The 22,103-nt window shown below is 40.8% G+C and overlaps 1 protein-coding gene across 4 annotated transcripts in view; it reads right to left on the reverse strand.

Moving 5' to 3' along the window:
• COL19A1 (collagen type XIX alpha 1 chain) overlaps nucleotides 1-22,103 on the reverse strand; it is a 379,271-nt gene that overhangs the window by 77,295 nt on the left and 279,873 nt on the right. For all 4 annotated transcript variants that reach the window (XM_057528157.1, XM_057528158.1, XM_057528156.1 and 1 more), the window contains 3 exons: nucleotides 19,770-19,823; nucleotides 6,736-6,780; nucleotides 1,312-1,374 (listed from right to left, as the gene is read on the reverse strand). In XM_057528157.1, the coding sequence (XP_057384140.1) occupies nucleotides 1,312-1,374; nucleotides 6,736-6,780; nucleotides 19,770-19,823 (162 nt within the window). The remainder of the gene's footprint in view (nucleotides 1-1,311; nucleotides 1,375-6,735; nucleotides 6,781-19,769; nucleotides 19,824-22,103) is intronic.

A 22,103-nucleotide genomic window follows, 5' to 3' on the forward strand; every position in this document is an offset into this window, starting at 1 on the left:
GCCTCTCGAATTATTGGCTTATGAGCCGTCAGCAGCTGAACGTGGGTTTGGTAAAAAGCCCCAGCCAGACCTGCTGAACTAGGATTAGCATTTCAAAATGATCTTCAGGTAATTTAAGTTCACACTTAGTATGAGAAGCACTGCTCTAACCCATTCGGATTTCTCTCTTCTGCTCTACAAGTCCCAGCTATCCCAGTAGAACTGTAGTAAATCTTAGGGACTGGTCTGTTATGGGTCACGTGGCAATTAGGAGAAGGTGAGTGTCAGTGTTCCAGCATGGAGGGGAGACAGTGGGGACCCAGAGAGGTAGGTAAGAGGTGGAAGACGTGCCCGCAAGTGTGGAGTATCACGAGTGAGCGGGCAGATGGACGGGGCAGCAGACACCGGGCTGGATTTGTGGGACACGTGGACACATGAGATTTCCCAGAGAGTCCCAGGAAGGGCTGTTACTGGCCTGGATGGAATACTAAGGGCAAGCATGATTCCTGAAGTAGGAGAACTTCGGGGTACATGAGTGACAGCACTGATTCTAAAGCTGTCTGAAAAATGACTGTCATTGCCAAAGATGCTTCATTTTTAAAAAAATTAATTATTTTTGGCTGCCATTGGGTCTTCGTTGCTGCACACGGGCTTTCTCTAGTTGCAGCGAGCGGGGGCTACTCTTCATTGCGGTGCACGGGCCTCTCGTTGCAGTGGCCTCTCTTGTTGCGGAGCACAGGCTCTAGGTGCACGGGCTCAGTAGTTGTGGCACGCGGGCTTCAGTAGTTGTGGCTCACGGGCTCTAGAGCGCGGGCTCAGTAGTTGTGGCACATGGGCTTAGTTGCTCTGTGGCATGTGGGATCTTTCTGGACCAGGGCTCGAACCCATGTCCCCTGCATTGGCAGGTGGATTCTTAACCACTGTGCCACCAGGGAAGCCCAAAGATGCTTTTATTATTCATTTTAGCTATTATGTTTAGTTATAGCATGGCAGCTTAGTGATTTTTAAACCCTGGGTTCTGGAATCCGCCTACCTAGGAGTGATTCATGGTTTCAATACTTCCTAGCTGTGTGAACTTACAGAAGTTACTTAACCTCTGTGCCTCAGTTTCCTCATCTGAAGAATGGGGGTGATTTTTTAAAAAATGAACTAAGTGAGGTAATACATGTAAAAAACTTAGTACCTTGACTAGAGTACATGCTCAAATATCTGATCTATTGTTCCCTATGGCAGGGGCAACCAAGGTGCATGGAATTGGGGCTGATTAAGAAATATATTTTTAATTCTATCTTTTGGATATTCTTCCTCTGCTCTCAAAGCTAAAATACTTACAGATTCTCCTTTTTCACCTTTAGGGCCAATAGAGCCTGGAAATCCTGGTGGTCCAATTTCACCCTTTCAAGAAAAAGCAGAAGAAAGTTTTTGCAGGAGGCCAGGTGAGTCCTGTTGTGACTGTCAGGGTCAGAGCATTGCCTGTGCCCTTTCTAACCACGGAAATTATCTATTATCCCCCAAGAGGCAATGTGAAGTTCTGAATCCAGTTAGGCTATTCGCATAATAATGTGTTTGTCAGTGCTCCACGATGCCTTTAGGTCTTTTAGAAATCCATAATATTCATTAGGATCTTTAAAATTAATGTGAAACCAAAGTCAATTATTTTTCAAGGAAAGAACATTTAGAGGGAAAAAATCATAATTTCGCTCTACTGTATTTTGTTTTTGCAAAAAAAAAAAAAAAGAATTTTTGTGGTTTTAAAGACATGAGATAATTTAACTGACACAATAATCCAGACTCATTTTATTTCAGACACTTCTTTCTTTTTTCAGGTTGGGGGAGGTGGAGGGGTGAGGAGTCACAGGAAGAAAAACGCATCTCTCCACTGTTTCCAGCACTTATATCACCACTTAAATGGACAAAGAAGGCATTCTTGTTGATGTGGGGACAGTAGCAACTTAGAAATGCCTAAGAGGTTCTGGTCAAAAATCTTGAGAAGGGATTTGTATGTGACATATAAAGGGAATTTTGAGAAAATAAAATTTTAGAAATAATACTTGTGGCAAGGAAACGTATCGTTAATTAGACTTCAGGGATGTCCCAGCATTGTGCTTCCATTTAAGTGTTAACCAACATTCCCGAATACCAGACAGTTGTTAAATTAAATGCAGCCACTAGAAGTTACGTAATGTTGGTTATTTTCCAATCTCAGGAGCATTTTTGCAAAACAGTGTTCACCATTGCATTTCCAAGTATAGGCCTTTTTTGCCCATCTTGTCTTTTTTTTAATTTTGAAAAAAATACAAAACACATAAAGTTGAACATGTCAAACCTCCATGGACCACACACCCAAGATGGAAGAAAGAAAAAAAATTTATAATCGAAGAAGAAGTTTCAAATTCTCTCTCTCTTCCTCTCCCAGAGAGAGCCACTGTCATGAATTTAGTACTTATGTTTTCAGTCTATATTTTTGCACTTTTACTGCATATGTGGAACCATAAATAATATGTTATTTTGGATATTTAAAACAAATTCTATAGAAGCCATTGTTTGATCTTGTATATAATATTGTGACTTTTTTCCCCACTCAATGTGGTTTTTAATATCCATCCTCTATTAATAGATATATTTAGATCTAGCTCATTCATTGAACCCTCAGATAGCGTTCTATTGTGTTAATGTATCGGGGTTCACCTAAGCCCTACTGATGGGTATTTGGTTGCCTCTAGCTTTTCTCTGTTATAAACAAGGCTGCAATGAACATCTTTATACCTGTCCCCTGCGTGGATATGTTTATGCGTTTATTTTGAATCCTCAAACAACAATCTACCCAAAGTATTTCAAGTACTAGTTTATTACAGCCCTAAAACATTGTTTTATTTCTACATTTCTATCCTAATCAGTATCTTGTGATTTTAGACTAGAGGAAGAGGGAGCCTGTCATATATAATGGACAGACAAAGCCATGTTTTTATTAAGGAGGTACCTAGATTTGTGGAATATATTTTGTAAACGTAATCTTGATTTTATTAATACAAGTATTTTCCTTTATAGTGTACCATCCAAACATATAACGTACCATCAGTTTTGCACTTACCATATTGTAGGAGAAGCCATTTTTTTCTACAGATATTGAATTCTATCCATAGTACAAAGAGGAAGAAATTGGTGGAGACATTTAAGGGGCTGATTGCTGTTGGTTTGAAAGAATAAATAAACAATTGGCCTTGTACAAGTGTTAGGCTGTACAGGGTGACCTTCCTATTACCCATTTGATAGGTGCTAAAAGCTCCAGTGCATAGGTGTGATAGGAAAACCTATGCCTAGTAGGTTGCATAAAGTAAATGTAGAAATCAAGGAAAGGGTCTGGAAATTACTGTAAAAGTCACATCTGCTCAATACCAAAGGTAAGGGGAGGGGAATACACTTGGAGGAAAAGTAACTATGTTCACAGCTGCTAAGTGTTTGAACCAATGTATACAGGTCTCCACTGAAATGTAGAGGAAGGACCCAACAGAGGCTTTGGTCCATCTCTGATTGGTACGAAGGGGTGTCCAGGCTTGGAGGAAATCTTAGGGATCAGTTCCCTTATATGAAACTCTACAAACAAAAGCATTTCACACCTGAAGCACAGACACGTATGTTGTTTTTCATAGTTAGAATGGGTGTTCAGTGATTTATCACTGTGGCTATGAGCTGAAAGACAAGTGACGAATTTACTTAGCTTCAGGAAAGGCTGTCATTTAATTTGACACCTTGGATGCTATTTGAAAGGTCTGGTGGTGTTGAGCCGCCATCTTTTCCCCCTGACAACTGCCCTAAAAGACACCGCTAATTTCTCAGGAGTCCTTAGATATTCTGTCACCTATTCCACCGTCTCTATAAGGGAGCAGTTCTCCCCGACTGACCTGCAAACACAGCACCATCCATCCCCTCACCAGATCCCATCAGTCTCAGGTAGTCATTTCAGTCCTGGTAGACTGGTCACTTGGATATCATGGTCTCCATCGCCATTTATCATTAAAAGCCGGTAGTGTTCCTTGGTGTTTCTTCCTGTATCCCAGTGTTCTTGATACAGGATTTGGCTGCTAACCTAGGAGTGATTTGTGTGTTCATCCTACTGCTGTTTGCATCTGTTCTGGTGCTTCACTGGAAGGCAGGGTTCCAAATGGTAGGCTGGTTTTGTGATTCTACTCTGCCAGCCAGTGCGTTGAGAAGTGATGTATAATATAGCAATAAGTCAGTTATGGGTTGAAATTGTACTTCTGGTTCAATCTTTTATTCTACAGGATAAATTGAGTCTCAGCATTATGGTGGGAGAAGCAAAGATGATCAAGACCGGGTGTTAAGGATGGTAACAACTAACTATTAATATCAAAAAGAGATAAACGATACCTTATGAGAATAAAGAAAGTATGGAGTGGACAGATAGGAAAGAGCAAAGCATTAGTGAGGGCTTAATATGTGTCAGGTATTGTGCTTTGGGCAAGTTCATCTCATCTCATTTGATTTCAATCCTGCCATCAATTCTCTGTGTAGATGTGATTGTGTCCATTTCACAAATGAGAAAACTGACGCTCAGAGAAATAAAGTGTCTTTCCCAAGGAGACAGAGTTGTTAATGGCACAATCAACTTTTGATACCAAAGCCCAGGATCTTTTTAGCACTCAATGGTTCTCCACCCTGGCTGCCAGGTAGAATCACCTGAAGCTCTTTTAAATAATAGCAATATGGACCACCCCCGCGACTCCGCTGCTGCCCCAGATCAACCATATACATGGGCTCTGCCCCACACCAGAGTCTCTGGAGATGGAACCTGAGCGCTTGTACTTTCTAAAAGCCCTCAGGGGATTCCAACGTGCAGCCGGAGCTCTGAACCACCAGAGTCCACCACAGGTTCAAGCAAAGATCTGAAAGAGCAGCTTGAAGGAGCTTTAAATTCTCACTACAGTGACCCATGAACAGCATTATAATTTTAAGAACAAAAGTATAGATTCAGCCCAGGTACTAAGTGAGTGTGTATAGGTAGAGGTGATTCTACTCTTCTAGCAAATGTGGTGCTTATGTTTTTGAGTTTATCCTATGCATGATTTACTGGCAGAGTCGTTCTCCTTTTAATTAGAATTCTTACAAATCATTTCCTATGGGCATTTATATCAGGTTCTCTGTAGACTCTTCTGGGTTATTTCTTTGGGCAGGAAGAGGGAACAGTCATGCCACTGGCTTTTTCTAATTCCACTTAAGATTCTGAAGCAATTAGAAAAGATTTTGAGCCATAGAAAGGGTCTTTAGAGTTTGAAATACACCTGTTTGACAGAATCAAATTTCTCATCATTGAGGTCTTAAGAATTCCTAAGTAACATATGTTTCCTAATGAACATAGCAAAACCGGGGCCAGCTGTTTTGTTTCAAGAAATGAATCATCATTTAAATACTTTAAAAGTGCCACAACTCTCTTTGCTCAGCTGTCCTAAGTGACAAGCTTTGTGGCTTTCTTTTTTTTTCTCCTTAGTCTGCATGTGTCCAGCAGTAATTGCTTAAAATATAACGTGTTCCTTATGGTGGTGTAGGAATTCCGTAAGCTATCTGGTTACAGGAAATAATGCTAATGTACTAGCAGTACAATCCAAGACACATAAATGACATTATTGCTGTATAATCAATTTCTGGGATGCCTTTTTAAGAATGTCAAGGTTTTATTTGTTTACTTATCTGCAGGAAATTTCATTTTCAATGGTCAATCTATAAGAAGCCCCTATTTTCTGTTGAGACTATCTTTTAGCAGTTTTTTCTGGTGACGGAGGTATGATCTTGTGAATAGATTGGCTGCACTGATTTATAAGGCACAGAAGTCATATTTTCTTGGATTCATGTTGAAATACCCTGCCCTCAATCATGAGAATTTTTACTGGGTGAATGAATGAAGAGAGAACCCCCAGGCTATGTTCCCGCAGAGTATTTCCAACCTACTTGCCTCTGTCTGTGGATTTAACTGTGCATTTTTCCCCCTTGTTTTAATTGAAGTATAGTTGATTTACAATGTTGTGTTAGTTTCAGGTGTACAGCAAAGTGATTAGATTTTACATACATATATATCTATTTTTTCCGATTTTTTTCCCTTATAGGTTATTACAAAATATTGAGTATCGTTCCTGCATTTTTTTTTTCTTGACAATGGAACGTTCCCACTGAACCCAAGGTCATCCCAACTGCAGGATCGAACAGGAGTGAAACATCTTTTCGACCAGGCAAGGGCATTTGTCATTTTCACAGCTAATATAATTAAACCCGTGAATGACGATGATGAGAAGGCAGTGCGAATTCGTCAGTATTTTAATTGTAAAGCTGTTTTGAAATAATTATTTGGTTAAACCGAGACTGTACATGATAAAACCCCACCCAAAAATGCTCCTATGACAGCTTATGTTTGGACACTTAAGAAAACACAAAAATAGCGAGCCTCAGGCATCGTGTCAAAGGGTCTTTCAGATTGTTTTTGCCGTCTACATGGATCCATGAAACATCTAATTAAAAACCGAAACGTGTGTCCTAATTTCATTTACCTGTGACAGCTATTTCCCCTCGATGTGGACGTGTTTGTTCCCTTCCTGTAGGCAGCTACTCAGGGCCTTCTCCTGGAGGCCAGGGAGGCTCGTGCCCACCGCAGGCTGACTTGGAGCCCGCGGGGCAGTGGGGCTGCCCTGACGTGTGAATGGGTGAGTTGGTGTAAGATGTTTTTACTCACTTCGCAAATTTGATTACCTTCTCTCCTTTTGGGCCACCAGCTCCATGCTCACCAAGGTTTCCCTAGGTAAACATAAAACAAATAAAAAGACAAAAATCCATTTATTTTTAATACATTCAGTCCCTAATTAAACATAGAAATAGTGAGATAACAGCACAGTAACAGCTTTTTATGGATATCAATTTAATCCCGTTTGCCTCTCTCACGTTCTGTCAAATATTCCTGAAAAGCTCTAACTATTGAGACCCTACCTATCCTTGTTGTGACATCCCCCCAGGAGGTGACGCTGGAGAAATACAAGTCTCCAGGGGTGAATTAGCAATACTTCAAATTAACGCCCAGCAGCCTCACTCGGTGCCCATCCACTCCACCGATAGGACTGTCTAACGCTAGCAGTGATATCCTTGTTGCTCAGGGTAATGGACATTCCATTCACTGCCCTCTTGGCTGCACTTGGCACGTCATGACTTGTATCCCACACATTCTCCTGTTTCCTCCTGTCTTCTGACCTTTCCTCCCACACCATCTCCTAAATGGTCAAGGTTGGACCTCCTCAGGACTGGGTCCAGCTCTCTTGTTGTGACTCAATGTTTTGTCCCAGGTGCTCTTATCTACCCCATAGCTTAGGCATCATCTACACCAAGAAAGACAAATTTGTAAGCCCAGCACACATCTCCCTTCTGGGTTTTGGCCCCTATATCTAATTTTCTACTTGCCATATCACTTGTGAATTCTAGAAGAGATTTATATTCGACAAGTTCAAAACTGAATTAAAAAATACAACAAATACAGGCAATATAAGTGAGAAAGATGAGAATAGCACATTGTTAACATTTGTTAGTCCAGAAGGGGGAGAATGATAATTAACTTCTTCCTAATATATCTCTGCAGTTTGACTTGTTAAAATGAGTGGTAATTTCATTTTATAATTGAAAAAAATCAAGGAAAGAAAGTCTGAATTCATCCTCTCCCGTCTGTAGAGCTCTTTCTTCTTCCATCTGGGTGTCGTTGTTAACTCTGCCCTCCTCTATTCCTCGAGGACAATGTCATCCGGTCTGGTCGCCTCTGTCCCCAAATCTCTTCTCTCCACTCTACTCGCCTTCACTGGGAAGGCCACCATCACATCTCGCCAGGATCATTGCAATGGCTCCCTCATTGGCCCTATAATCCACTCTTGCTCTCCTCCCCACCATACGTTCTCTATAGAAGGTCGGAGAGTGATCTTTAAATGACATTCTGACCTCCTTCCTTCAAAACCTTAGCAGAGTCATATTAAGGTCTTCTCTCAGCTCTTCAAATGGACCGAGATCCTTCCCGTCCCTCCCTGTAGTTCCCCAACCTGTCCTCACCTCTTTGTCTGGTTAGAAACCTCTCAACCCTCAGGGCTCAACTATTGAGATAAAATGCTTCCTGTGGGTCTCCAGCCAGGTTCCCCTCATACCTTCCCATTGGACATGGTGTTTCTCCTTCATAATACTGACATTTAAAATGTTGTGTTTGTTTAAAAATTCTTGCACCTCTTGCATTGGCATGTAAGGTCCATGATGGCCTGGAACGGAATGGCCGCCCCATGCCTAGTGCCCTACCTAACGTATAGGAAGCACTCAACAAGTATTTGTTGAATAAATAAGCCAATGATTCTGACTTACATGTTTTTTTCCCGTTAACGTTTTTTTTTTTTTTTAATTAAAAATACCTATGTTGGTAGAGAAAATTCAAAGTACAGAAATGTTTAAACAACAACAATACACAGAGGCACTGGTTCAGATCACTGTTGCTACAGTTTAACGTTTTAAATGTGCCTCCATGTTACTCATGCTACTCCAATTAAAAATAAATAGTTTATAACTGCTGTTATTACTGGTCTTGTGATATTCTCTCATTTTTCCTACTTAACTTTGATCCGAGATGTCTAACTTGAAAATAAAAATGGTCGTCTCAAAATCCCGAGCTATAAATTATTACAGGGACATATTTGAAAATGAGGTATAACACTCCAAGACTGCTCATTGCAAGAATGAGTAGTAGAAAACGGTAGGTTGTTTGAAAGCAATCTGCACAGAAACACAGAAACTCTAGGAATTTCCTGAAAATACTACCACCTGGGCCTGGAGCCAATGACTGTGCACAACCCGTCAGAGTCTCTGCCTAGCTCTGCTTATGCTGCGACGTGTGGGGAAGGTGGAACGTGCTTGGTATGAAACACAAGTTGTCCAGAGGTGGTCTTTGGATTGGGAGGCCCCATGCTCTTGGCTTGCAGAGCAGAAGAGCACCCAAAGTACATTTGTTGAGAGCATCTCACAGTGTAGCACCTTGGTTTAGGTTCCCCTCCTCCTCTGAACCCTGGCAATCTAAAGGGCATCAGAGATGCTTCAGGGATGAAGAAATGCCTCTGCAGCACCGAGTCATATTATTCTATCCATATGCTCTATTGTTCTAAAATCTTGATTTTTCTGGAGGCTTTCCGATCCAGAGAAACAACATGGTATTTACTGCCTAGCAGAGTGCCATATGTTTGCTTCACTCCATAGCTAGGTCAGGAAACTCATCTAATCAAGGACTCACAGTGGCCTCTGTAGGTGTTCTCCACCCTTGGGCTAACAGTACTCAACGCAGAGGCAAACTGGAACTTCAGTTGCATTTATTTGTTGACAGGTGAGATTCTCCTTTCCGCTTTCTCCAAGTTAATTGTACCAGATAAGTACTTGGCTCTACAGATATAATGAGACATCGTCCTTGTGTTTCTGGAACCCACGGTTCTGCCTCAGATGTTATTCTAATTTTACGAGGTCATTTTGTGCCTTGCCGCCATGTTATTTGAATGGTTCTCATAAACCTTTTGAGTAGCTATAACAGTTGTACCCTCTTGAGTGTGTTTGTTGAAGAGCTTCTGTGGTGCAGTGGCGAGGGTTGTTGTGTGTGCTACTCAGCCTGCACATTTCAGGAATTCCGGGGAGATCAAGGTGGCAGAGTAGGAGGATGCTGAGCTCACCTCCCCCCACGAACACACTGGTAATACATCCACGTGTGGAGCAACTCTCACTGAAAACAAACTGGAGACTGACAGTGAGACTCTTATACAATCAAGGCTGTAAGAAGGATCCACACGAAATCTGGTAGGAAGGGAAGAGAAGTGATCAGGTTGGGACTTGCGCCCAGAGCGGGGGACACAGAAGAGAAGGGGGATTACACGGCCTCAGAGACCCTCCCTGGGAAGGAAGTGGTTTGAACCACATTTTGGGTGCCCCAGCCCTGGGGTCTGACATCAGGAGGAAGAGTCCCCTTAGCTGGTTTGCAAACCAGTGGCCCTGACAGCGGGGCTGTAAGAAACCTAGAGTCTGCTTGTGAAGCGTGTGCACACACTCGCTTACTCCCAAAACAAGGCGGAGGAAGCAGATGAGAACTACCCAGGACTCTGGCTGGTGACCTGCGGCCATGCCTGCAGGTTCCCCAGCCCAAGCTGAGCACCTGGACCAGCCCGCTGGCTCTGTGGTGCAGCTCCACACTAGAGCAAGGACTGCCACAGCCAAGGGGGGTGCACAGTTGTGGGGCGATGGAGCTGCCTTAGACCTGGCACAGTATCTGAGTGGGGGGACAGTGGCCATTGCTGTCACCCCTGGAGGCAGCAGACTGGGGGCTGCCCAGAACTCTAACGGTGCCAGGAACACCACAGCCCGCACCTCGACCCACACTGAGCAACCACTCCAGGCCCTCTTGCTCCAACACTGCTCCCCTCTGGGGCAAGGGCGGTGGTGGTGGAAGAGGGGAAAGCACACTCTTAGAGGGAACAGAGCCGTCTCAGACCTGACCCTCGCGGCTTCTGCTCCAGCAACCGGGAAACTGCCCCCACTCCCCAGTGGGGCGGTGATGGTCACTAAGCAGAGAAGCCCCGAATCACACCTGGCTCTAGCTCTAGACCCTCCATCTCCAGCCCCACTTCCTACCAAGGTGGGAGCGGCCAGCACACCCTGGAGGAAGACGTGCCTCAGGCTCAGGTTGGATCCAGCTCTCCCTGCAAAGCCACTGAGCACATGCAGACTGTAGAGGGAAGCTCCCACAAAAGGACACCCCTTCAAGACCATATAGGTAACTGGTTCACCTAACAAAGTTAGCAAAATGAGAAGACAGAGGAATTTGGTTCAAATGAAACAAAAGAAAACCCCTGAAAAGACAAGTAATTAAATAGAAATAAGTAATTTATCAGCTAAAGAGTTCAAAGCATTAGTAATAAGAATAATAACTGAATTAGAGAAAAGAATAGATGAACACAGTGAGAATTTTAACAAGGAACTAGAAAATATAAAAAAGAATGAGTCAGAACTGAAGAATACAATAAATGAGTAAAAAAGAAACACACTAGAAAGAATGAACAGCAGACTACGTGATACAGAAGAACATATAAGTAATCTGGAAGACAGACTATGAAAATCATCCAATCAGAGCAGCAAAAAGAAAAATAAATTCTAAAAAGTGAGAACAGTTTAAGGGACCTCTGAGACAACATCAAGCATACCAACATCATATTATAGGGAACCCAGAAGGAGAAGAGAGAGAGAAAGTAGTAAAAAAATGTATTTGATGAAATTATGGCTGAAAAATTCCCAAACCTGAAGAAGGAAAAAATATCCAGATACAGGAAGCATAGAGGGTCCCAAACAGGATGAACCCAAATAGACACACACCAAGACATATCATAATTAAAATGGCAAAAGTTAAAGAGAGAATTCTAAAGGTAGCAAGAGAAAAACAAAGAATCATATACAAGGCAACCCCCATAAGGCTATCAACTGATTTTACTGCAGAAACTTTGCAGGCCAAAAGGGAAAGTGCTGAAAGTGAAAAACCTATAATCTAGAATAATCTACCCAGCAAGGTTATCATTTAGAATTGAAGGAGAGATAAAAAACTTCTCAGATAAGAAAAAATTTTAAAAGTTCATCAATACTAAACTTACCCTGAAAGAAATGTTAAAGGGTCATCTCTAGGTGGAAAGGAAAAGGCTACAGTAAGAAGGAAGAATCTACAGGAAAGGAAAAATCCCACAGTAAAGGTAAATATATAGTAATGGCTGTGAATCAACAACTTAAATAAGCTAGTACAAAGATTAAAAGAAAAGAATTGTAAAATCAACTACAATAAACAGTGAAGGGATAAACATGAAGATGGAAAATATGACCTTAAAAACACAAAATGTGGGGGGAGAATAAAAAATGTAGATCTTTTAGAATGTGATTGAACTTAAATGACTCTCAGTTTAAAACAAGTAGAAATAGTTTATCAGTCAACATATATGTAACAACAAATCAAAAACCTAAAATAGATACACAAAAAACTAGAGAGAAAGGAACACAAGCATACCACTAAAGAAAATCATCAAACCACAAGGGAAGAAACTACAATAACAAAAGAACAGAGAAGAATTACAAAAACAACCAGAAAACAAGTAACAAAACAGCAGTAAGTACATACCTGTTAGTTCACTTTAAATGTCAATGGACTAAATGTTCCAATAAGAAGAAATAGGGTGGCTGATTGGATAAATAAAACAAAACCCATCTATATAATGTTTACAAGAGACTCACTTCAAACTGAAAGTGAGGGGATGGAAAAAGATATTTCATGCAAATAGAAGTGACAAGAAAGTGGGGGTAGCAATACTCATACTAGACAAAATAGACTTTAAAACAAAGTCAATAACAAAAGACACAGAAGGGCATTATATAATGATGAATGGATCAATGCAAGAAGAGGATACTATACTCGTTAACATATACGCACCCAATACAGAAGCACCTAAACATATAAAGCAAATATTAACAGATAGGAAGGGAGAAAATGACAGTACAGTAAGTCCCCTACATATGAATGAGTTCTGTTCCAAGAGCATATTGGTAAATCCAGTTTGTTCGTAAGTCCAACAAAGTTAGCCTAAGTGCCCAACTAGCACAATCGGCTATATACCACTGCTTTTACGCTTGCTTCCGGACATGCTGGGCTTGAAATAAAGATACTGTACTATTGTACCCTATACAATACTGAACAGTAAAGTACACAAAAGCTCAACCACTCGTAGAGGATGCATGCACATGACAACGTATGCCAGACATGTGAACTAACTTACCTGATCAGACATGCGAAGGCACGTTTGCATCTTTGAAAGTGCACAACTTGAAGGTTCATATATAGGGGACTTGCTGTACAGTAATAGTAGGGGACTTTAACACCCCACTTACTTCAATGGACAGATCATCCAGAAAGGAAATCAATAAGGAAACAGTAGTCTTGAATGACACACTAGACTAGTTGGACTTAATAGATATCTATAAGACATTCCATCCAAAAAGAGCAAAAGAAACATTCTTTTCAAGTGCACATGGAATGTTCTTTGGGATAGATCACATGCTAGGCCACAAAACAAGTCTGAATAAATTTAACAGGATAGAAAATATATCAAGCATTTATTCCAACCACAATGGTATGAGACTAGAAATCAATTATAGGAAGAAAAATGGGAAAAACACAAACATGTGGAGACTAAACAACATGTTACTAAAAAATCAATGGATCAATGCTGAAATCAAAGAGGAAACCAAGAGAGAGGAACTGGATGCTGTGGACCTAACTTGAAAACAGGAACTTGGAAGTAAAGGTTTATGCCCTGAGTTATGGAAAGCCCTTCGACTAATACCTTTAATAATCTTTAATAAAATACCTATTCCTGAGAAGAATATACTAGAGATTTTTTAGAATGGCAGTGAACGAGGAGAAGAACTGAGTCCTGGTCAAGGAGGCAAGAATAGAAACTTCCCATAGGGAAGAGAATCAGTATATTCAAAATGTAAAATTTGAGATACTGAAAGATTAAATATGTTAACATGTGAAAATACAAAACATAGGTACTTAGACCATAGCAAATACTCAAATGTTTACTTCTTTTCCTGAAACTTCAACTTTTCAGATGGCTGCTGAAATTCCTATTCATGTTTAAACAGGGAGAAGGTAGAATGATGGGACCCACTGTCAAACTAACTTTTAAAACAAAGGAAATAAAGGAAAAAAATTTTTTTTAAATAAAAAAAAAAAAAAAAAAAAGAGGAAACCAGAAAATTCCTTGAGACAAAAAAATAAATAAAATAAAAACACAACTTTCCAAAATCTATAGGATGTAGTAAAAGCAGTCCTAAGAGGGAAGTTCATAGTGATACAGGCCTACCTCAAGAAACAAACAAACAAAAAAACTTCAAATAAAAAACCTAACTTCTCATCTAAAGGAATGATAAAAAGAAAAACAGCAGAAGGGAGGAAATAATAAATATCATAGAGGAAATAAATAAATAGAGACAAAAAATAGAAAAGATCAATGAAACCAAGAGCTGGTTGTTTTAAAAGATAAACAAAGTTGATAAGCCTTTAGTGAGGCTCATCAAGAAAAAAAGAGGGAGGACCCAAATAAAATAAGAAATGAAAGAGGAGAAATAAAAACTGATACCACAGAGATACAAAACATTTTAAGATAATACTACAAACAGTTATAGCCCAACAAATTGGACAACCTAGAAGAGATGGACAAATTTCTAGTAAAATACAATCTTCCAAGACGGAATAAGGAAGAAATAGACTAAATGAACAGATCAATCACTAGTAGCAAAACTGAATTTGTAATTAAAAAAAAAAGCTCCAAGCAAACAAAAGTCCAGGACCAGATAGATTCACAGGGGAATTCTACCAAACATATTAAGAAGAGCTAATACCTATCCTTCTCAAACTATTCCAAAAATTTGAAGAGGAGGGGACACCCCCAAATTCATTCTACAAGGTCACCATTACTCTGATGCCAAAACCAGATGAAGAAACTACAAAAAAAGAAAATATCTCTGATGGACATAGATGCAAAAATCCTCAACAAAATATCAGTAAACTGAATTCAACAATATATAAAAGGGATCACACACTATGATCAAGTGGGATTTATTCCAGGGATGTAAGGATGGTTCAATACCCACAAATCAACCAATGTGATACACCACACTAACAAAAGGAAGGATAAAAATCACAGGGTAATCTCAATAGACACAGAAAAAGCATTTGACAAAATTCAACATCCATTCATGATAAAAATTCCCATCAAAGTTGGTGTAGAGGAAACATATCGTGACATAATAAATGACATTTATGACAAACCTATAGCTAACATCTTATTCATCAGTGAAAACCTGAAAGCCTTTCCTCTAAAATCAGGAAGAAAACGTGTATGCCCGTTTTTGCACTTCTATTTAATACAGTATTGGAAGTCCTAGCCACAGTAATCAGACATGAAAAAAGAAATAAAAGGCACCCAAATGGGAAGGAAAGAAGTAAAACTGTCACTTTTGGCAGATGACTTGATACTATATATAGAAAACCTCAAAGTCTCCATCAAAAAACTATTAGAACTAATAAACAAATTCAGTAAAGTTGCAGGATGTGAGATAAACATACAAAAATCTGTTGCTTTTCTATACACTAATGATGAACTATCTGAAAGAGAAAGCAAGAAAACAATCCCATTTAAAATCAAATCAAAAAGAATAAAATACCTAGGTATAAACTTAACTGAGAAGGTGAAGGATCCACGCTCTGAAAACTCTAAAACAATAATTCAGGAAATGAAGATGATACACAGAAATGGAAAGATATCCCATATTCATGGACTGGAAGAATTAATATTGTTAAAATGGCCATACGACCCAAAGCAATCTACAGATTTAATGCAACCTCTATCAAAATATCGATTACAGTTTTTCACAGAACTAGAACAGATAATCCTAAAATTTACATGGAACCATGAAAGACTCTGAATAGCCAAAGTCATTTTGAGAAAGAAGAACAAAGCTGGAGGTACTACAAGCCAAGGAGCCACCAGGAGCTGGGAGTGAGGCCTGGAATACACCCCTCCCGGCAGCTCCAGAGACAGCGTGGCCCTGTCAACACCTCCGGAGCTGTGAGATAACACATTTCTGGGGGTTAAGCCACTCAGTTTGCTTCAATACAGTAGCCCTAGTCAGTTAAATAGAACATGTGGTCTAAGAGGGCTGTGCTCACTTGGAAAGAAGGCCCAAGGCTGGCACTAAGTCCAGCTTCTCAGGTCCTCGCAGGAACACATCTCACCAGCTCCGAGTGTGGTGGGCCACAGAGGGGAGGGGCTGGGCCCAGGTGAGTTTCAGTTTCTCTGTAATACTGCTAAAATCCAAAAATCCATATATCTGTGCCTAAATCCATGATGTTTTCCAAAGCTAGTGGATCCTGGGGCACTGGGAGGGGGAGATAGGAAGTTAGGACTTAAATTTTATTTCTAAATCTTCCAGGCCCAGAAGGGTTGCCTCCAGTGTTTCCAAGGAGGCCTTCACTTTCTGTGCTGTCTTTGGGTTCAACTCACTGCTTGGAAAGACCTTGAGTATTTGATTCTGGAGAAATGTTTTCTGTCCTTTCTAGTCTGTGCGTATGAAAATGAAGTTGTGGTTTGATACCTGAAAGGAAAAACAGATGATTTTGCTAGCAAATTGTTTTTTTGGATCAACAATTTGGAGAAGTGAACACTGGAATTGGCTGCAGGGAGACGCAGCATCAATCTCCAACAGATGAGACTGATTTCTCTGAAAATTGCACGGAGGGTGGTGATGTTAAGATAACCAACTACACATTTTCCACGTGGATCTTTAAAAACCAATACGGAATGTAAAACCTGCAAGTACCTGGCCTCCACAGAGAATGCTTTTTTTTTTCTCTCTTTCCCATCTAGATTGTTGTAAGGAGCTCTGGATCTGACGGCTTTAGCAGTTGACAGAACCTATCAAATTTTTATTAAAATCCCCAGAGCTGGAGACAATGCAGAGCAGGTTGCTGGATTGTGAGCAGATTTTCCTTGAGGGGAAGAATATGCTCAGCCTTGCTGCTTCTTTGCAACCAGTCTTGCAGAATGGGAGCAGCGCTGTGCAAATTATTTGTGTGATGGAGAGGGGAACCTACCTTTCATTCCTTGCATCCTCGAGTGGGCGTGCAAAATACGTAGAAACATACTTATATAACTGTCTTGACCTCCCTCCTTAGTCTCTCTTTTCCTCACTTCCTTTTTTTTCTTCCCCAATTCTCTTTTTGATTTGTGCTGTGAGAGGAGAGGGCTTCTTAGCACTGAGCTTCTTCCTCTGATGACAAGGAAAATTGTAGGCGAAAAAAATCAACTCTTGTACAGGGGCCAAAGGCAATTCCTTTGCCTTTGAGGATTCCTGGGATGAGGGAATGAGCCAGGAGCTCTTTCAGGCGAGGAAGGGGAGGGGAGGTGTATGAGTGGTCGGCCACTCATTCTCCCAGGGGCGGCTGCTTCCGCAGAACCCAGGCTGCGGGACGCCTGAGCTGCTGCGAGCTGAGATGCCGAGGCCCAGGACTCAAGTGCAGACGTTACATAAATCAACGCCAATTTAAACGGGAAGATTATTTTAACCTTGGAATGTCACTTTGTATGTTTCAATACATGGTCCATTATTTACTCTCCAGGAAAGTCTCAATCAGGGCCCCCCTTCTCTCTGTGCTTATTCGCGATAGCCAGACCATCAGGCATGCGATGAACTGCAAATTGAAACAAGCTCAGTATCCCAAAGCAGTGGGAGTGGCCTGCTGGGGACAAGGCCAAGTGCAAACAGGCATCTCATTCACCATGGCACACTTGGCCCTTTCTTTTGTGAAGCCGAGGGTGAAGAGGTGGTGGTTACAACCCAGAAAAGTGCTCAGTGTAGGTGCTGAGAAGGTGGGCCCTACCTCCATCCATCCATCCTGGTGGGACCTCCCTGGAACAGCCCTAACTATTCTCAGAAGGAAACAGAGTCAAGTATTTGGAAAGTTACCTTCCATTAATTCCCAGGCGGGTCTAAAGCCTTCTGATGTTAACTGGTAACGGTGTTTCATTTGGGGAAGAGACGCTATGGTCTCCCCCCTTTACCCAGCTGTGCTCCAATTCTGAAGTCACCTTCTGAGCACAGGTGGACTAAACACCTGTGAGTCTCAGCCTTGTAGTAACAATAGCTGGAGTTCTTTTAGGTGAGTCAACAGCTAAATTCAGAGAACTGGTTTCCTGTTAGCAAGACTCTCCACTCACCTTCTCCGGTCAGCCTCATTTTGGGGGAAATAAAACCTTAAAGGAAAAAATTTATGTTCTCAACTTCAGATTCTAAAATATAAATGCGCTATATATCTTCATTTAAGGGAAAACTGACTCGTTGGCAAGATAAACTATATACAGAAGTAGCATTGAGAGACTTGTAAAGAGATGAGCATGAGAAGTTTTGCAAAGGATGCAAATATCTAAGTAGCTGAGTAGCGACTTGGTAAATTTTATACCAAGGGTGGTAGTAATACACAGTGTTCTTTAAGTTTTTTTTAGCTGACACTGTTATATCAGAGCCAAGTCATTCTCATTATTTTGAAGCATTTATAGGAGATCCTATTTTGTACCAGTAGATGTCATTACAGAAATGCAGTGTATTTTAATTGAGTAATTTTAGATATGCTTCTCTTACTTTTTGTCATGTGGGCCAAGCCTTATGGTTGTGAAAAAGCTAGTACAGAGAGATCTATACAGAAAATGTTTACTAAAGGATCATAAAATATACCTCATATGTTCCTGCTAATACAATATTCCCTGGAAAATCTAAGGAATGAGAAAAGTTAAGATAGGATTATGCAGGAAGTGAAAGAGACTTTCCACACTTTTGATTTTAAATTTATCAGCCACAAACGATCCACGTCTTCATGCTGAACTTAATCTGATGGAAGAATTGGGATTTCGAATTAATTAGCTTGTCATTTTCTGTGCACCTGCTGCCTTCAAGGCCTCTGCTGGCACAGGCACAGAGTGTTTCTTTGGGTTTTTAAACAGAGGAACAACAGTAGCCAGAGGAATCTACAGAAAGGGAGACCAAGAACACAGGACAGACATAAAGGGGAGTTTCTCCAAATTTGCAGCTTATCAGTGATAAACTATGATGTAATAAGGGGTCCGAGTCAGTGGCCAGAATGCCCCCCACAGAGCGATCAGACCCCAAATATGTGCTGAATGGTGAGCCAACCAATGGTCTCACTTAGGTCTCTGAGTCACACTCGGTTGCCCACACCCATTCTTCTCCGTCTGCTGTGCTTCCTTGTAGAATTGGGGGCAAAACTGTCTTGCCTTTTGGCCGTCAGATCCTTCCATGTCATATTCCATCCAAACCAATGGTAATTAAAAATCTCGGTGAAGTTAAAGTGGCTCCTTCCTGAAAGGTGGGAGACTTCAGTCTTGACCCATAGTATGTAAACCTTTGCTTGAGATTTAAGTGTAGCACCTGTTAGTTTGGTAAGAAATCTATCACCTGTTGCACTACCCAGAGCTCTAAGGTAGCAAATCATCTCTTTCTGCCCTCAGGGAAACCACATATATGACGCTATCAATGGTGAAACATGTCTTTTACGTTAATTTTTTGCATGAAATTTTGCAAACTTTGAAATAAACTTTTTAAAAGTAAAGATAGGGACTTCCCTGGTGGCACAGTGGTTGAGAATCCACCTGCCAAAGCAGGGGACACGGGTTTGAGCCCTGGTCCGGGAGGATCCCACATGCCGCGGAGCAACTAAGCCCGTGAACCACAACTACTGAAGCCCGCACACCTAGAGCCCGCAAGCCACAACTACTGAAGCTTGCATACCTAGAGTCCGTGCTCCGCAACAAGAGAAGCCACCACAATGAGAAGCCTGCGCACTGCAACGAAGAGAAGCCCCCGCTCGCCACAACTAGAGAAAGCCCGTGCACAGCAACGAAGATCCAGCCCAGCCAAAAATAAATAAAGATAAAATCCTGGTTTTGTAAAAAGATGCTGATCAAAATACTTTTTTGGAAACATATTTTCATTATGGAAAGATGTTAAGTATATGTGATTATGTTTCAAAGCCTGAGCAGTTAGCAATTAAGTTTATTTTATTTTTCAAAAACACCATCACATAAAATCTCTGTCTACATGATGTGAGTGAAAGAAGCCTTTCATACCTTGTGATAATATCCATCAGGAGTCTGTTGCATTCCTTGTATTCCAGGAGGTCCCTGTATTAGAAACAAATCAAAGACATACGTAAACATTTACCAAAACAATGTATATTTAAATAATGTATCTAAGAACTCTTAAGATCTCACAGGTAAGAAGAAGGGAGTGTCTGTTCGGTCAAGTATTCTAATTAACAGAGAATCACATGGACATTAACTTATCTGGTTCTTAAACGTATTTCTAGGTTAAATCCTGCATGGATCCAAAGAAAGGTCCTAACTGGGAACACGTAACATTTTACTAAAAGGTTGGCCATCAGCATATTCCTTATTAAAAGGAATCTTACCCATAAAACTCCTCAAAGGAAGAGGCTGAAGAGCTTCAGTTTATGTTTGACACTTCTTATAGGGCTTTTATCAATGAATTATGGAAATGTATGCCCACGTGTTATTACCTTAAAAAATAAGGGAAAAATATTTTTTTGCTATTGCTTTACTTTTTTGAATTAGTTGGGTGAAAATGGGCTTCCCACGGACTTTCAGGCCAGAAAAAGATATCTGCTATATAACCTTGGGCTTAAGACATTTAAATACATGTAGTTTTCAGATGATGTGGAAATATTCACGAAGCACTATGCTGAGCTTTGGGTGGATAGGAAGGAAGTAAAGACATTTGTCTGTCCCTAACACTTCCAGGAAGAGAGGAAGAGAAGCACTCTCTGAGTTTTTCAGGGATTAAATTTGGGGGAAAGGGGTGTAAGAAAATGCAAAGATTAACATGATTTTAATTTAGGTAGTTCAGGCCAAAATAGATTCAGTTATCTCAGAAAAGAGACTGCATATTTCATCCGCACCTCTAAAGCTCTTAGGAAGAGAGAAAATGTTACAGAAGCAAAGTTCTCAGAAGATAAGACACTGAAAGATCGTGATTCAGCCAACCAAAGTCACTATTATACAAAGATTATTATTTTAAAAAGGGAACGAAAGCTTTGGAAAGTGAAGAAACATTTTAAGGAACATCTGCTAGCTGCACTCACTGACATAGGTAACACCTTAGGTTATCTTGAAAAGATTAATGTTGGTCAACATTTATGACGGGTGTTTCTTAGGAACGGCCTGTGACAGAAGATCTGACATGAAGGCTTTACTTTGTGCTATTAAATGTTGAGGACAGCAAGATGTAGTGATGGATGATGGAAGGAGGCTGACATAACTCGTGAGAAAATAATAGGCCTTGTGAGGAACGGAGCTGACTGTGGTTGGAAAGACAAACGACGCTGTTACCTTGCTGGAATCAAAACAGAGCTAATGTCAGAAAAGAATTCTCAAGGCACTATGTATTTTTCAGGTTCTTTTTCCATCAGCCAGCTTTGTGTGACGTATTCCAGGTCAGGTAGTTGAAGCGAAGAGGAAAGCAATTACTGAGTTGGGGGTTGTTTCACAAAGTTTCCGGCCAAGAAGGTGCAAGTTAGGAACTCATTCTTGAAACTCAGGAGACATGAGACTCCATACACATTGATCCTTCTGCAACTATTTTTAACAAGGCAAGGAGAAATCTTAGATACCGTATGTAGTAGCATCAAAGGTAGCTTAGGGGTATCTGCATAGCAGGCATTGGGTGAATGGTGAATGTGTATTGATCATAAGGTCAATTAGATCAAAGACTAGTGATGTGGTAGGTACATTTAGCTTCAGACACATTCGTCTTAGCTAAAAGGGAAAGGCTTAACAAGTGGGGCTCCTGAATACAGCAGATCAACTAATAACGTCTGTCAAGTAGAGCAGAAGAATCCATCAAATAATCATGGCATACATATAGGTAGTGTGTATTGTGCGCCAGGCATTACACCGAGGGTTTCAAATAGACTAACTCATTTCATCTCTACGATGACACCACGAGGTATGTACCATCATTATTTCCAATTCAAAGATACAGAAAAATGAGCATTTGAAATGGTTAACTGGCCCAAGGTCACACCCCTGGTAAGCGGCAGGGCTAATATTTAAGGGAGGCAGCCTGGCCCCAAACTCACTTCTTATTTGCTCAACTCTTGTAACTTAAAAGCAGATTCTCAGCCTAAAATAACTTTTGCAGGAATTTTTAAAATTATGCTTATGGAAAGGAAAACTGTCCCAGTATCCTGCTCCTGTTAGTGACAGATACCATGGCTTTGCCCTATTTGTGTTGGATTGGGAGACACAGGACGCCCGAGTTAACAGGATAAGTAGACAATTACACAACAGCTTTAAAATGCTCATGAGCTCCGGGGAGACACACCTGTTCATAACCCAACTGTGCTCGCGTGTAATTACCGAAGCGGTCCATCAACCTGGCGTGGG

The sequence above is a fragment of the Balaenoptera acutorostrata genome, chromosome 14, assembly GCF_949987535.1.
Source record: "Balaenoptera acutorostrata chromosome 14, mBalAcu1.1, whole genome shotgun sequence".
Taxonomy (NCBI): domain Eukaryota; kingdom Metazoa; phylum Chordata; class Mammalia; order Artiodactyla; family Balaenopteridae; genus Balaenoptera; species Balaenoptera acutorostrata.